Below are 16,530 nucleotides of genomic sequence, written 5' to 3' on the forward strand. Positions count from 1 at the left end.
TCGGCGGCTAATCATGCCCGCGTTGCGGTTACCGTAAAATGCCATCACGCGGCCAATGATTTTTCACGTGCTCCAGGCACGTTGTTGGTGTTTGCGAAAAGCGAATGTGGATGTAGGCAAGGATGAAAAACGCCGTGAGCGCTTTCAGCAGCATCATCAGCTCGATTGCCCGCCGCACCGGTCTGCAAGGTAGAAGAAAAGCGCACAAATTACCCAAATATGCAAACACAATCACTTGCTGCTGCTGCTGCTGCTGTTGCTGCTGGAATTTCCATTCCGCTGCTGACCAGGTTGACGTCAATGGTGACCACCACTCTTCCGAATTAAATAATACTGCAACCTCAGCCATCGTAGTAAAATATGCACCACCGCACTCACACACACACGTAAATGATCGAGGTGCGGCACAGAGTGAGCGCGCAGTGCTCTATTTCCTTTCCACCTGACCGACTGTGTTGTGTGTCCTTCACGGTGCTAATGAGCCGGAACCGATAGAGCCAGACAAAATATTCCGTCCCCTTGTCCATTGTAGTTGGTCTTACCGTGGTATAGTTTGGGCGTAGGCGATGGCCGTTTTGAAGAAAAGCGCATGAAACAACCGATCGCGCACGTTTATTAGGGGATTCTGTGGGCAATAGGGAAGGAAAATTGTAAGCTTTTTGTTTTAAATTTACGACATTTGGTTCACGACAGGGCCAGACATACCTGCACATTGTTTCTTGGCCGTCCGGGATTGATTAGCGGTGCACCGGGGATGGGATTGTTTTCCGGGTTCACATCCGGTGGCAGCGCATTCGGTTCTGCCATCTCGCAAGCCGGATGTGCGCTTAAGCCGTATGGCTGGCCACCAGCAGCGGATTGTTTACAGTGCTTCTGCGATGTATCGTACGATGGTTGCCGTAATGGTTGCACTCCTTTGTCGTCTTATCGCCAGACCGTACTGTACAGACCAAATGGTTCGATATGTTTTATGGCAGCACCTGCAAGAAAATACAAACCACAACAGAAACGGCACAAGATGGAGTTAGTGGATTGACATGTATCAGTGGATAGGCAATGTTTTGATTAGAGCAAGGTACAACCTCCATCGAACATCATGCCCAAGAATACATTAATTAAAATCAAACACACACTGCTACCATCGGCGGTCAGCGGCAAAATGGCAAGTAATCATGCTGATAAACAATCACCGTTAGAAATGCTGCCGTACGTGTGTGTGTGTGTGTGCGTGTGCACTGTTTCACGCACTCCAAGTTTAGAACTCTCACTGTTTTGTCTTTACCTCAATTAGCTATCCAGCTGCAAGTTTGTCGCAAGTGCAAACAACACACCAAGCAGCAGGTTTTTGCGATGCAAAATGGGCAAATCAAAAACATTCGTACACTCTCGATCGATGGTTTGTTGTTGTGTTTTTTTTTGCTTCTCTCTATGTCTTCACCCTTCCTTTGCTACAACCAGCGCGCACACACTGCTGGCACCGCTGCTCCTACCACTGCAGCACAGGCGACAAGTTCTTGAGCAACGTCGCCCAGTCCAAGAGACGGCGCAAAGAAATGACCGTTTCGGTGACCTGCAGTCGTCACCGATACCGCCACCGACCGCAAACGTCTGGCTTGGAACCACTTTGGTTTCTGTCGCACGATACGTTGAAGAACGAGGGGGAGGGAAGGGGGCCTTTTCTGGTGGAGGCCTTTCGCGTTCGTAGGCTTTTTTCAGGAGCCTTGCGTGCTGAAGCAGCTCAGCGGGATGTACCGCGGGTAGCGTTTGCTCGCGATGGCCTACCTGCTGATGACCGCTGCACCATTTGCATCGGCTGAGACGTTCGAATACTGTTAGTCCCCTTCCCGGATGCACTAATAATTTACTTTAGATTTACTCAGTGGGTTGCGTACTGAAAGTTGTTTTTGCTATGTGTTTTTCATGTGTTGTTTTTTTACTTTTCGCCAGAGAAACGTCATTTGTGATGGTAGCGATGGACAGCATCCGATCCGGAGCGGTACGTTCTTTCGGATGGGAATGGTAAGAGATTCAAAACAAACAATTCCTATTGGACAAAGCTTTTGATAAACGTTACTATATTTGTTCATATAACTGCAAATTCAGATGTAGTTTATGTGAGATTGAATTCTATTGACATTTTAAACGCAATGAACAATCAATATGAAAGGACAACAATTATGTTTTTAAGAATTTTATTCTCGTTTTGCTAGAATCAATTAATGAAGGGCTTTGATGCTTCATTAAACACTATTGGTTAAATAAAATAAATTCAATATACAATTTAAAAATAAAACAAAGTGTTAATTTTGCATGTATGATTAGTCCCATAGTATATCTCAAGTGCCACAGACTATACAGTTTTCCCACAAGATGTTCACAAATTTCAACTAAGCTTTATAGTAAAGCTTGTTCATCACCCTCTTTGCTATAAACATGCCATAAATTGAAAAAGTACAGGTTGTCCCCGCGATAAGCTGTTAAAACGGACCGAGAACAAACCATGTAAATCGAATTTCTCGTATAAAGGCCCTTTTACATTAAAGGAATAATTTTGGATTTTATCTGTCGCTGATCACATTTGACAGAAAAATCCGGTCCGCAAATAATAATAACGCACTCGGAACAATGGAACGGAGTTTTACGTAAAGCCTGTCTTTCTATTTCAAATAACGATACCAGGTCACGGAAACAACGTTGTACCTAAGGTAACCTGCTGTCACAACCAGGATGGAGATTTGGTCAGTAACCAGCCAGAGGTCCTCTCTCGGTGGGCTCAGTACTTTAATGAACTACTCAACGACCAGTTTAACGAACATCTAGAGGCTTCACTAGCAGATAGTGTCACGTTATTGCCACCTAGCATCGAAGAGTCTCAAAAAGCTATCCGTCGGCTGAAAAATAACAAAGCACCCGGAACCGACGGAATCGCAGCAGAACTGGTCAAGAATGAAGGTGTACGACTAGAAAACGAGATTACGAGAAATTGTTACTGAGGTGTGGGATAGCGAATCGATGCCTTGTGACTGGAATCTCGGCATCATCTACCCCATATACAAGAAGGGAGACAGGTTGGACTGCAACAACTACAGGGGTATTACGGTGTTAAATACCGCCTATAAAATATTCTCCCTGATCCTTCAGGATCGTCTTGTTCCGCACGTCGTAGAGATAGTCGGATACTATCAAAGAGGATTCCGAAACGGAAAATCAACCACTGATCAGATCTTCACCATGCGGCAGATCTTGGAGAAGATGGCTGAATACAGACACGACACATACCATCTCTTCATTGACTTCAAAGCCGCATATGATAGCATAGCCAGGGTAAAACTTTATGACGCTATGAGCTCATTTGGAAACCCAGCCAAACTGATAAGGCTAGTTAGAATTACTATGATCAACGCCACTTGCCAGGTGACGGTGGATGGAAAACTCTGAGGACCTTTTGCCTGTGACTCGAGGGTGGAGACTACGGGAACCATCTTCTATAAGTCAACCCAGATCCTGGCATATGCTGATGATATAAACATCATTGGTCTACGGCTCTCCTATTTAGCTGAAGCCTATCAAGGGATCGAGCAGGCGGCAGAGAACCTCGGATTGCAGATAAACGAGGCAAAGACCAAACTGATGGTGGCAACATCAGCGGACCTACCAATAAATAATCAGAACCTACGTAGGCGTGACGTGCAGATAGGTGAACGCACTTTTGAAGTCGTCCCACAATTCACCTATCTTGGGCCAAAGGTCACGAACGACAATAGCATGGAAGCCGAATTGCGCGCAAGGATGCTGGCAGCCAACCGCTCATTCCACATCATGAGAAATCAGTTTTCCTCAAAGAACCTCATGGAAGTCATGGAAAGCCTACCCTATAAGTGGTATAGAGGCAGGCCTTGACCGACAACGGTTGTTGAGCCAAAAAGAAGAAGAAGAAGAAGAAGAAGTAAAAGCTGTCAAACGCATTTTAACGTATCAATTCTATTCCAAAGTCTTCAATGGGATAGTACCTCAAGTCAAATTTTGATTTGAAATTTTGAATTACAGTGGAACGCCGTTTATCCGGGCTGATCACCACTCAACCTTGTTCGGGTACTCGAATAACACAGATAATCGGCCGTATCGGGGTGGTCGTTCGTCGAAGAACGTTCGTCGCTCATAAGTGGAAAGGGTTGTACCACTAGATTGGGCAGAACAAAACCTAAACCTTTCTAATTTTGTATCTAGGGGGCTATGAAATGAGTGAAAATGAGCGTCGCGGCGAACGTTCCCGGGAACGAACGACCACCCCCATATGGCCGAATGGCTGGTATTATTGAATCCGTTCGTAGCGGTGGCGTACTTCCCCACACTCATTTTCCTAAAATACTAAATTGTTGCTACAGTTATTCACCGCGGCGTTGTAGTACCAAGAAATGCGCAAGAAATGTGTTGCCATCCCTAGAATTTCATGTGAGTGCCGTACGTTCCCGCTACGAACGGATTCAATAATACCAGCCAATGAGTGATAGTACAGTCAACTCTTTCTTATTTCAGCTCTAATGGGACCATCAAATAAGAGCTGGTTTCAAATTAGAGAGGTAGAAAGTAAATCAGCCATACCGGCGAACTCGTTCGACGAAAAACATTCGTCGCTCATGAGTGGACAGGGTTGTACCACTAGGTTGGCCAGTACAAAATCTATACGGTTTTTCTAATTTTTGATCTAGAGGGCTATGAAATGAGTGAAAATGAGTGTCGCGGCGAACGTTCCCGGGAACGAACGACCACCCCGATACGGCCGATAACTAGAAGTATGCAGCCTTGATTGTTGCTATAGAAAACTGCGAACACGATTGCAGATTGGAGCATGTAACGATCATCACGTACAACTGTACATCGAGTACCGTCGTGGTGGGTCGTGGTTTCGCTGACATGTGTCGAGGTAGAATAAAACTTTGTTCGAGCGGTCTATTTAACACTTGATCGTCCAGCCGATCATAAAAACCATAAAGGGGTTTCTCTTACTGGAAACGCTGGAGTTTAGAAGCCTCACCTTGTGTAGGGAGACATATCTAAACTCTTTAAATGAGAAGTCGATAGATGTTGGATGGGCACAATCCTATCCTGACAGATTATACTGATTACACTCTGCTAGATAGAACTAAATTTATATAGAAATAGAACTAATTATATCTGCTATAATTAGTTCTGTATAGCAGATATGCTACAAGCATAAATCATTCAATAACCATGGCAACACCATACACAAATAAGAAGGGTATAGATTTCAGAGGATTATTCAAATTAGAGGAGCAAAAATGTACTGAAAATGAAGGGGCTGTCAGAAATGCTCAAATAAGAGGTGGTTTTCAAATTGGAGGGGTCTCAAATAATGAAGAGTTCACTCTATATATTTTCTCACAAATTCTAGAAATTTGTTTTGGAAATTTTTATTATTTTGCGGTAAAACCTAGCCAATTTTTAAAAACTTTTTGTTTTTTGTTGACGAGAATACCAAGAATTTTGGTGCTTTTTGATACGACAATGTCGTCTTTTTAACGATTTTTTATTCAAATATTCTCTTCGGCCCGCAATGTGATCTTTGTATTGAGCTGCCATTTCTCAACAACACGGATAAAACAGCCGGATAAAAGGAACCCGGATGAACGGTACTAATCCGGTATACCGGGACCCCCATGTAATTCAAGCAATATGTATCCGACTGCTTGGTGGTCTGTAGCAGCATAGACCTAGACCTACCTCAGCATACACACTTACCATTGTACAAGATTCAATTAGATAACAAACCTTCCGTTTATTCCATCCTCGTGTTTATTAGACAAAAAATGTTTTTGTTTTTCTTTTCGATACACATTATATCAGCACATGTTTGCAATGTATTCAGTACTGTTGGTGCATCGGTGTAACCACCGCACTATTTGCCCGCAATTTTATTTCTCCTGCTTCTCCACCGTTCCGGTGCTTGTTGACGGTGCTTTACAGGGTCCATGTCTTGGTTAAGTTGTTTAACTCTCCCCTTTGTCCGGATTTAATACATGCTTCAACTCCGGAGTACGGATCGGTAGCAAACACTTTAAACAATCTTGGTAATGCTTTTCTTTTTCTGATCCAGTAAACAAATATATGCTTTTTTATACATTCATTCTTACGCTGGTACATACACACAAATAACATTCAGTCCCTGGAAATGTAACAGATCGCGGCACTGAATTCGATGAACTTATTGCTTCGGTGCTTCTGCTCTAACTACGATGAAGTATTTGCTCTTGGATGTTGTTTGTAGTGCCAGGGAGGCGGAGTGAATTAACAATCATACTAACAACCAATACTTTCGTTATACAGGGATACGTAGTCAAAGCAGGGAAAAACTAGACGAAACCAAACGCACGTACACACACACGCAATGATATGCTTTTTGTTGTCGTATTAACTCCTTAGAAGCTTCATCTTCCAATTGTTTCGAATTCGTCGCAGAGGCAGCTATGGCTTCTTCCTCTTGTTAATTTACTGTTTTGCTTACCAACGAAGATGTATTGACTCAGTTTCTTTCTGGGTTTCAAGTGGCTTTATTTTTCTCTTCTTATTGACTTGTGTATCATCGGCATTCTCTTGCTGTTTTTTTTCCAATCACTCTTTACAACACCGTTATGCACTCTTTACAACACCGCTTACAAACGCAGTACATAAACGAATATATGTTGAGTTACAAAGCTGGTGATGTTTTGTAAGCAAGCTGTTTGACGTTGTTGTTATGGCTATTTGCTTGTTTTCTGCATTGGTTTGTAAAAATGAACGAAACATGGTAGCGTGTTTTTAGCATTATTTACAATACACCCTCGCTGTTTTCCATCTGTTATTCCTTCATCTCTTTATTGTGCTTACCAAATTTTATATTTAGTTTCACGATTGTTTTTCCTTTACATCAGCAATGCTTAATGTTTATTTTCCATTTTATTTGCTTTGTCCTTTGTTTTGCTGTTTTAACCGCAGTGATTTGAATGATCTGATTACTCTATTTCGGTTGTTTGCTTGCTTTAACACATTTTCCTTCACTCTCGTAATCGAAGCGCTTTAGTTGACTAGCAATTGCCAATGGGTTTTGTTTGTTTTTCCTAAGCTTTGTCTTGTTATACTTCTTCTAGCGTTATAAAATCGTTTCACTAAGCTGCTGCTGCCGTTTTGCTCGATATAAACCCACAGTTAATGTTGCATTGCGTGCACACCAGCAACGCAAAGCTTGTCGGTTTATTTTCTCTAAAATTATACACATACACACACACACACACATACATACATTTAGGGTGGATTTCGTAATTGTTACTTTACATCCTATCAGCACATCAGCGCCCAGCAATGCTTTTCTACTCGATCTGTGTTTGTTTTTTTCTCTCTCCCTTTTTTCGCTACATCATCTCTCTAGCACATTCTATTTTTTATTATGCATCGATTTTATGTACAAACAGTGGTCTTACGTTTTCCATTTTAGGTGTTTTTCTTTGCTGTTTCCTCGTGCGTACGAATTGGGGATGCGGGTATAGATTTTACTCAACCAAATTTAAGCAAACTTAAAAACTGCACACTCACACACCCTGATGCTTTTCAGTACTACGCATACATACACATACGTCACAAATACCCATTCACACATATGTTTGCATACACACACACACACATACTAACTCTCGTTTTTATTTTGTTTCTAGCGCTTTTTTGTTATCTTCAAGTGATGTTGAGCCATAAAAGCGCGCGAAAACATTTTAAACCTATGTCGGATTCGTTTAGAGACAAGCTGTATGTGTTTGTTTATTTAGTTGTATTGACGGATTAAAAACTTAAGTCGACTTTATTTCAGTTGTATTGAACGTTTTCTACCTCAGTGGGATGTGTTGCAGCATTGCCTTGTATCAATAAATGCGGTCCTTTTTTATAAAGCACTGTTTTTCCTCTCCGGTCTAATGATAAGGAATGTTTTGTTATCCTGTTTGATTTGTTAAAACAAAGTTGCTAGGAATTTTAACTCATATTTATTTTAATTTGAATTCGGGTTTTTGCACTAACTGTTGCATACATTAGGCTTATAACAAAGCCAATAGCCCCTTTCATTTTCTTTCAGGGACGCTTTTGGAGGTAATAAAAAAACGCATCAAAGCTAAAGCAGTGTTACTTAACTTATTACGGCCACATTGATACATTTTCACATTAAAATTCAATTCATTCAATTTTTGTTGATATGATAGTGTTGCTCATTATTGTTCTCTTAATGTTCTTTGCTTTGAAGTCTATTGGTCAAATTCACTTAACATTGCTTGATTGAGGGAAACTGTTGTGGAGTTTTAACATAGACACACGCACACATTCACCCACACGTGCACACAATGATTCCCTTATGTTCGTTGCAGGCCTAAGGCAAAGGAAAGAATTGACGAATTTTGATTGTGATTTTTCTAGTTTGGGTCACGAAGGGAATGAAGGATTTTATAAGGTTTATTTTTTGTTTTTTTGAGATGGTTTGAGTATGAAATGATCCTCTCTACTAAAGGCTCTAGGGCACTCCTTTCGATAGACATGGTTAAGCTACTTGCATACAGGGAAAGTGGAAATTGCAAATAGAAACAGCGAAAAAACTCTTGATTTCTCTCAGTAGAATAAACAGAAAAATAAATGGACAAACGTTAATGAACATATTGGACCTAATCGTGCAATAGCTCTCAACTTAAAACGGTCTTTTTGGCATAGAATGCACAAGTTTCTGCTCGAATAAAAGGGGGTTTTTGACACTTTTTTCTGGATTTTAGTTTTTAATTTTACCATGCACAAGATCATTCACATAGTACAGTGGATGTTGATTGACTGAGAAATTGTGTTGATTGAAGTGCGCGTACTTCATTTGCTACCGTGCAACCGGTGAGAAGAGAACTCAATGCCAAGGCAAACCAAACAAATTATTTCAGAATATCCAATTTTAATCAAACTAGTTTGATTTTTACAGCAGCCATACTTGAAGGGCGCTTTTACCGATACCGAGTTTCTAACACAGATGCTCCAACATATCGAATATCGATGCGGCAACCGAATCACTCATCCGTAGCTAGCAAAACCCTTTTTTTAATTAAATCTAACCTTTCGGAGCGGCCGTGCGCAGAACTAGAAAACTTTGGGCCCCGTTTTCCTCACCAGCATCGCCACGCAAGCGGCTAGCTGCCATCGTAGGCTAATAAATCATTTCGTCCCTTTTTGCGCCACAATGCTTCCTTTACAGTTTTCCGGGAACGGAAATGAAAAAAAACAGCAAAAACTCCTTTAATAATGCTCGGTTCATACGTGCGTATAAATTGTGCCTTAATTTATAGCTTCTCCACCACGAAATCGAAAGGCTCGGTTTTAGCGTCGTTCGCATCACTACGACGAACGGCAGAATGAAAAACCGACCAAGGTGCGCCATTGTTTATCGCTTCGACGTTGGCAGGACTGCATCGTTCGATTTGCTTGGGCTTTTGTTCTATTCTAATGAAACTGCCCTTTAGCGTAAGCCACGGAATAACGTTTCATTTCAAGTCAATTTACTATCGCAGTGCAAGCGTACGATGGAGGGTGCATCGTAATCAGCTCGCTTCCTTGAAAAGCTCGCTCGATTAAAATGTACCGTAAAATGTGAAAGAATTCCAATTGCTCTTTTATTTCCACGAACAGCACAATATGTTCTGTCTTTTTCCGCTGTGTGTTTCCATTTAGTTCCCAGGAGTGTAGTGTATGTTAGAGGAAGTGTAGAAAAAATCCGGCAAAGGACTGTTTTTACGTTTTTCAAATAAATCGATCGGTATCGAGCAGTGGAACATTTCCTTCCCAGTACGATACTATGCTATAAACAAAGCGTATTGTGCTTCACTGTTTCCTTACTCTATCTCTCTCTCTCTCTCTCTCTCTCTCTCTCTCTCTCTCTCTTTCTCTTTCTATCTCTTTCTTTAAATATCTCTCTTAAAAAACAATTTTTCTGCTCTTGTGCTGCCTTTCTGTATCTATGCCCCACAAACCCACATTAGTGAACAAACGCCGGCAAACTTTAGCACATTTTGTAGTGACTTTCCAGGAATCCACTCTCTTCCTTCAGTATAGAAGGATATAAACGCTACTCAAGCAACAACCAACAAGCAACAAAACAAGCTGTGTTATCATCCATGTGGCAACATCCTCGTTCCTCGTAACGTAAGTTTTTTAATCCGAATCAGTTAATCCATGAATTCAAAATAGCAGCAAGTCAATTTAATGCGAGAGCTTTGCAAAGAGCAACACGGAACACACCCAACCCGTTGTGCTTAAACTTTAAAAGTCCCGTCGTGTACCGTGCTCCTGTCCCAACGTTAGCTCTCAACCCATAGCAAACTCATTTTTCGATCCCATCCACCATCCAGGTTGATTAGATTGTGTTGTCTAGTGGCCATGAACGAAGGGGAAGAAAGTGGGCAATTGGGGACCACTTGGTGGTAGAGCAGGAAGATAAGTGGTGAGAAGTGAAAAACTTTATCTCGCTACACCATAAAAAATAGCCCCCAACAGGAACCAACAGGACTAGAGAACAATGAAACTGACCAGGCGCCTCCATCGGGAAAGGAAGGAACGCAAGTGAAGCGTTCTATTTACTGACGTCTGTTTTTTTTATTATTATTCTGAACACTCGCCATAAAGATTAAAAATTATAATGCTCAGTTATGAAAATGGTTCAACTATTGCATGAGTCGCGCAGTATATTGGAAAAGTTAGAAATACAATTAGACTTGCGGTTAAGTTCAACGGCGCAGTGAACGTTTCGTTCGCTGCGAACGCTATGTTTCCTGTCTCTCAAGGCTGTATTATCAACGAAAGCGTTGGTTGGACGAGACAACCCTCTCTATCGATCAGCGTCCTTTGCATTGCGCTTGATAAATTACACAATACGATGACAGCCGTCCGTCGTGACGCATGTAACACAAGCAAGTGTTCTCTTACCCTGTTGCTGCTGCGCTTCACTTGGGACAGGTGAAAGAACAAAAAGGTGCAAGAGAAAAAAAAATCGAATGGAGCTGAAGATCAACTAACAAACCAGTCGTTGGCAGCCATTTCTATCGCAACCGACACAGGATATTGTTTCGCCTGTGGATTGTCCCTTCCTTCCGCTCCGCCGGCTCGATTGACAACGGTTATCGATTGGTGAATGTTTTGCAAATGTACCAGTCTTGCTGGAAACGCTTGTATCTGTGGGTGAGTTTGTGTGTAGATATCTGGAAAAGCAAATGTTCAAGTTTGCATACGGGGGCGTTGACGTAATATCCGTGCTATTTTTGCAATGAAACACGAGGCGTAGCTCGGGAGTTACGAAACGGATGGATCAATCGAGGATCAAATTCCACCCACGGTTACGGCAGGATACAGGCACAGGTAAAACAAATTTCACAAGGATGGAAAGGAACTGTTCACTATCTAAAAAATCCACCACCTTCAACGACCGTTTGATTTTATCCTTCGGAGAAAGGCCGGCGAATACAGGTATTCGATTGTACATTCTAATGAAACAAGCTTCTTATTAGCGAAGGTAGCATGTCGATTGATTAGGTCGAAAGATAATGACTAGCATACTTTCTTACGCAGAAATTTCAAAATAAATGAAGTAAGCCAATGAACAATATCACACGAAAGGCGATCGATGATTTGGGGGACATGCTCTAATTAGAACCCCAGCGTGTATAAAACAAGGCTTTTTATAGGATTGAAATACCTTACAATCGGCCCAACGATGTTGTGGCAACATCTATTTTAGATGATTTATTCCACGATGTATTGACTGTTTCCTTAGTAATACGGAATGTGTCAAGTATGTTTTAACATCGCCCCAACATCACTCTACTAAATGCATAAATAAAGCTCTTCTCGTTGTAAACAAGGTGAGTTAGGTTTTTTTGGTTTGAACATAAAATAAAACTCCTTAAAACTATCCCAGTACATGATTTGTTGAAAAGTAGACTCAGGCAACTGGAGCAACAAAAAAAATCAAACTTTTACTAATTAACAATTTCCACTTACCTTGCAGCTTGCTTCAAACCAATCCATTGTCTACCTTGCTTTCGCTGTCCTCCTTGCACGTTCGTACTTATAAAAGAATAGTTAACTCTAAACGCGGTGTTAAGTTCCGTCTGTCACTAGCAGAATGCTTCGCTTGATTCGATTTAAACCAACGCCAGATTCTTTCTTTTTTTATCCGCTTTCACGCTACTTGTTAGTCGGTTGACTCCTTGATTTAAAGTTTTGTTTGTTTAATATTCTCCTTTCCACATTCATTCCCGTTTTTCATACACATGGATCACCTTATCATCCTTATTTTCGATGCTTACTGTAGTTGTTTTTGTTCGTTTCTTCCCTCACTTTCCATACTTTTTTTTCTTTTTCCGGCTACCCTTGCATTGTGTGTGTCCTTTGCTTCATTTTACAGTGTGTTGTATGTGTTATTCTGTTTTCTTCGTTAGTAAATATGATTCCGCTTGTTTCTATACATACACTGAGAAATTAGCTACTCAACACACGATATTTTCTCTTTCTGAATGGACGTTTGCGTGTTTGTGTGTGTGTGTGCTTTGTACACATTTTGTGTATGTGTTTGGTTACCGCTGCCGGTTTCTGTAGATGGGCGTTTGTTATATATTTCTTTTCCATTTAACCGTTTTATTACTCGCTTTGGTTGTGTTTTATTGTAGTGTTATTAGCCTATCTTTGTTAGCGATGAGTGTGTATGTGTGTTTGCTTCTTACCGTTTTGTTTAGCCTATAACCTATTCTTTGGTGCAATCATTCCCACCTACTACCCGCCCACCTTTGGGGCAGGTTATGCTGTGCAGCGTGGCGCCCGGGGAGCGTTCTACGGACGGACGGTAGGCACCGGGGGCATCTACCTTCACGGAGCGCCCGGCTCGACGTTGTGTGCCGTGCCCAGTATCGTCGCATCAAAGTTCAATCGCAGCTCGCCGGCCAGGATGAGCTCCGAGATGCAGCCCACCATGCCGGTCCGGTACCTCTGGCGGGTGTAATGAGCCGCCGCCGGCAGTCCACCTGTACCGCCGCGTTCGAGAATGGAAAGATATTAAATATTCAAATTAGTTAATTTGGAATCACAGACGTGCAGCGCGTGGACGAATGGGGTGAAGGGCTATTGCGGAAGGGAGCGTGAGCATGGGAAAACTAAATCGAATGGCACTATCTCTGTGTGACCGTGACAGTGTGAGTGTGATTGCGGTTCTGCCTTTACCTTCCGTACCAACCGTTCGGAAGCCGTTCTATAAATTGTAGTCGAACTGTGCACATATTTGCCATTTTTTCCGCCAGCCAGAGAGATAGGAGATACAGATTGAATTCCGTAGCAGATGGCTGCGGATGCAAAATAGTGAAACCCGACCCTTGAGCTCGTTAGTGTGCAAAGATTTTATGTAAATCCGCACAGTTGTCCAAAAATTGTCACAGCCACGATCGCAACGAGACGTGCGGCGGCTTGCTCATGGACAGAAACTGGGCCAACTGGTACCCTACATCACCATTTAGGGGTGTAACACCACATATTCATTTCGAATTCTCGGCCCCCACTCCAACTCAGTGCCGGTATGGTTTTGGGTGCAGTAGGGGCAGGTGGACATGCACGGAATTGAATTGAATTGATTCAAAAAGGCTTTTGCAACAGTTTTCAGTCGGATCCGCATGGCACAGACCTCCGTTTGCCCTTTTGCTTTGCACTGTAAAATCAATTTTGTGGCCAGGAAAACGGAAGAAATTAAAACCTTTGGCCAGAACCATAAAAACGACGAGACAGAATTGGGATTAGAACTGTTTTATTGAAAGTAATATGAATTGGGTTATTTGAGGGGATAGGAAATATTTATTAATTCCCGGTTGAGTTGCTGTAGAGATTCGAAAAGGCAGAAATAAAGTATTGTTTTTTTCTAATCATGAGTTTTGTCTTAAAATACTCAAGTTTTTACTATATATTCTATAATTTTTCATTAAATTTGATGAAAAAAATTATTTCCGTGTAATGAATGCTAAACTAATAAGTATAACATATTTCAATCCTTTCACTTTTTAGTCGGCTTTACAGTTCTGCTTGCATTCGCAAACTAAAAAGATCTTCTAGCTCGTACGTAGGGCGTATGTTTCTCTTGGCTCTCTAGCAAATCACCATACGCACACAGACACAACGTTTCATAGTTCCACCTCACAACCCCGGCCAACACGTGTTGTCTACCAGCGTGTTAACCCTTCCGAACCTCAGCCTACCTACAATTGGGAAGCGAACAGGATTATATTATGCTGGACGAGTTAATTAATAACGAAATTAGTTCCTCGACCGGATACATCGGGACCGAGTTTGATTAGTTTCGTTGTTGGAAAATTAGTGAATCCTGGTTCGAACACACTATTCGATTCTACTGCTCCGGTACCGATGTTTGCGAAGGCGGGCGACCGGACCACACATCGAACAGGGAGTGTAATTTGACTCCCACACGTCTGTACACCCGTTGCGGGTCGAGATGGGACCGGAGCATTCGAATTGGAAAATCACAATTTGAATTTCAATACAGCACGTCACAAACCTGTCGAGGGGAGGCTTGCGCTTGTCGCCGAATGGTACGTGACCGGCAGGCTGTTTTTTGGCCCGAGAAGAGTGTCACCTTTTGGTGGCACAATAGCGGCACGGTGACATTTGGGTGAATAGATTAACGAATTTTGAATAACAGTTAGCAAACATGTTTTGTGCGTTGCTCTTAGAGCACTCTGGTTACACTCAAGCAATTTTATTTATTACCAATTTGGCCATTCTAGTCTTTTTTTTTTAACTGTATCGTATGTCAACTGTATCCGTTTGGTTTATCCTTTGCAGACTGCAATCGAACTATTTCGATAAAATACCAAAGCTGTTTCTATCAATTATGTGTGTACCAGTTGCTGGGAAATGTGAATAGGAAATTATGGTCTGCTGTTTGGCGAAAACAAGAAAAACCGACTCATATGCACATAACAACTGCGTAGGTTCTCAGACTTCAAATTGAATAAATTATTTTCAATCAAATCTACTGAAATTGTGAAGTATCATCCTAATCTTTTCAATCAATTTATCCGTTGTGTCAATTACGAAATTTACACCTTAATCTCTACGAGCGGTATACAGGGGTATGTATATACATTTTGGTCGGGAAATTATACTTTTTTTTTCTTTTAAAACAAATTTGGTACAAAGGTATGGACATAATTATTATTTAAACATTTTTAATTAACACTTATTTAAACAAGTGTTTGATTTTGTAAATGAAACAGATAGGAGAAAAATTATTTAAACCTAAATGAATAAAACCATCAATGAAGTTCATATTTAATAATAAAATTTTATATAGTTCAGCATTAAAGGCAGCCAAAGATTAAAACCGTATGGCATCCGATCACAAAAAAAAACTGTAGTAACATGAATCTTTAAAATTCGCATTTCTTCACTTAATATTCATATAAATTAATATGCAATAAAACAAAATATATTTCATTTTTAACATGAAAAAATATCACTTCCCATACAACATGTATGGAATACCCGGGTATACCGGTCGCAGTGATAAGTGATATAATAATAAACATTTAGGATTACAAAAAAAAACGTTTATGTGTACCCTTAGAATTAAAAGTATTAACGATTAGTAAAAAAATAAATAGGAATCATTATTCTATGATACCTATTTATTAATGATGATATTATCATTCCATCAAAACATATTGCAGGTTTAGATTGAAAATCATACCCGTGTACCGAGCCGTAGGGTTTGAAGATTAATGTGAATCAGGTACATTGACTACTACCGTTCCATGTTTTTTTTCTTTCCGTCCTGCTAGCAACGGCTTTCTATTATTTTACTAGTTAGAACAAGCTATAAGCATCACTTGCCAGTGTACAGCAGACATATGAAGAATGTAAAATGCGAGTGCTTTGATGCCTTTGGTTCAATAGGTAGCTATCAAATTGCAAGCTTGAAAAGTATCCTGAAAGTATAATATTCTGGTTAAAAACACAGTAAAATGAATCATTTGTATTTTTCAACTATATAATATAAATATCTTTCTAACGTATTTACAAGTTTATTTGTATTTTTTATTAGAATTTGCACACCTTTTAAGATTGTCTTCATTGTATTTGTGGAGAACTTTACAAATTGTTTGACCTCTGTTTCACCTTTTTAATGTACAAATTGATTCTTTTTTTACTAAGCTTGCTGAAAAGCTATGCGTATCATCTGCTTCAACATTTCTCTACACACATGTTCACAGTAATAATCGGCAATGATAAAATTGTATTCTTTAAGAAAGCCAATCAGTTAGATTATGTGCAATATGGTAAGATAGCGCATATTCGCATAAGCACGGATCAATATTCATCTTAGTTCAAACACTGCTACAAACTGTGCTTAAAGAAATGTAATGTCTTTTCAAAGACCAGTTCAAACTTAAACGTTCCCCAATGTCGAGCGATTTG

The 16,530-nt window shown here is 40.7% G+C and overlaps 2 protein-coding genes across 8 annotated transcripts in view; both read right to left on the bottom strand.

The window, feature by feature from the left end:
• LOC121592679 overlaps positions 1-1,938 on the bottom strand; it is a 72,836-nt gene extending 70,898 nt beyond the window's left edge. For 2 of the 3 annotated variants that reach the window (XM_041914340.1, XM_041914338.1), the window contains exons 1-4: positions 1,783-1,938; positions 706-980; positions 543-625; positions 33-182 (exon numbers count right to left, since the gene is read on the bottom strand). In XM_041914340.1, the coding sequence (XP_041770274.1) occupies positions 33-182; positions 543-625; positions 706-807 (335 nt within the window). In that variant the 5' untranslated portion in view covers positions 808-980; positions 1,783-1,938. The other variant, XM_041914339.1, reaches the window with a different exon arrangement.
• Positions 1,939-5,882: 3,944 nt separating this feature from the next.
• Positions 5,883-16,530, bottom strand: part of LOC121591332 — a 136,791-nt gene continuing 126,143 nt past the window's right edge. For all 5 annotated transcript variants that reach the window (XM_041911708.1, XM_041911712.1, XM_041911710.1 and 2 more), the window contains one exon: positions 5,883-13,076. In XM_041911708.1, coding sequence (XP_041767642.1) covers positions 12,922-13,076 — 155 coding nt within the window. In that variant the 3' untranslated portion in view covers positions 5,883-12,921. The remainder of the gene's footprint in view (positions 13,077-16,530) is intronic.

The sequence above is a fragment of the Anopheles merus genome, chromosome 2L (genome assembly GCF_017562075.2).
Source record: "Anopheles merus strain MAF chromosome 2L, AmerM5.1, whole genome shotgun sequence".
In the NCBI taxonomy this organism is placed as follows: Eukaryota; Metazoa; Arthropoda; class Insecta; order Diptera; family Culicidae; genus Anopheles; species Anopheles merus.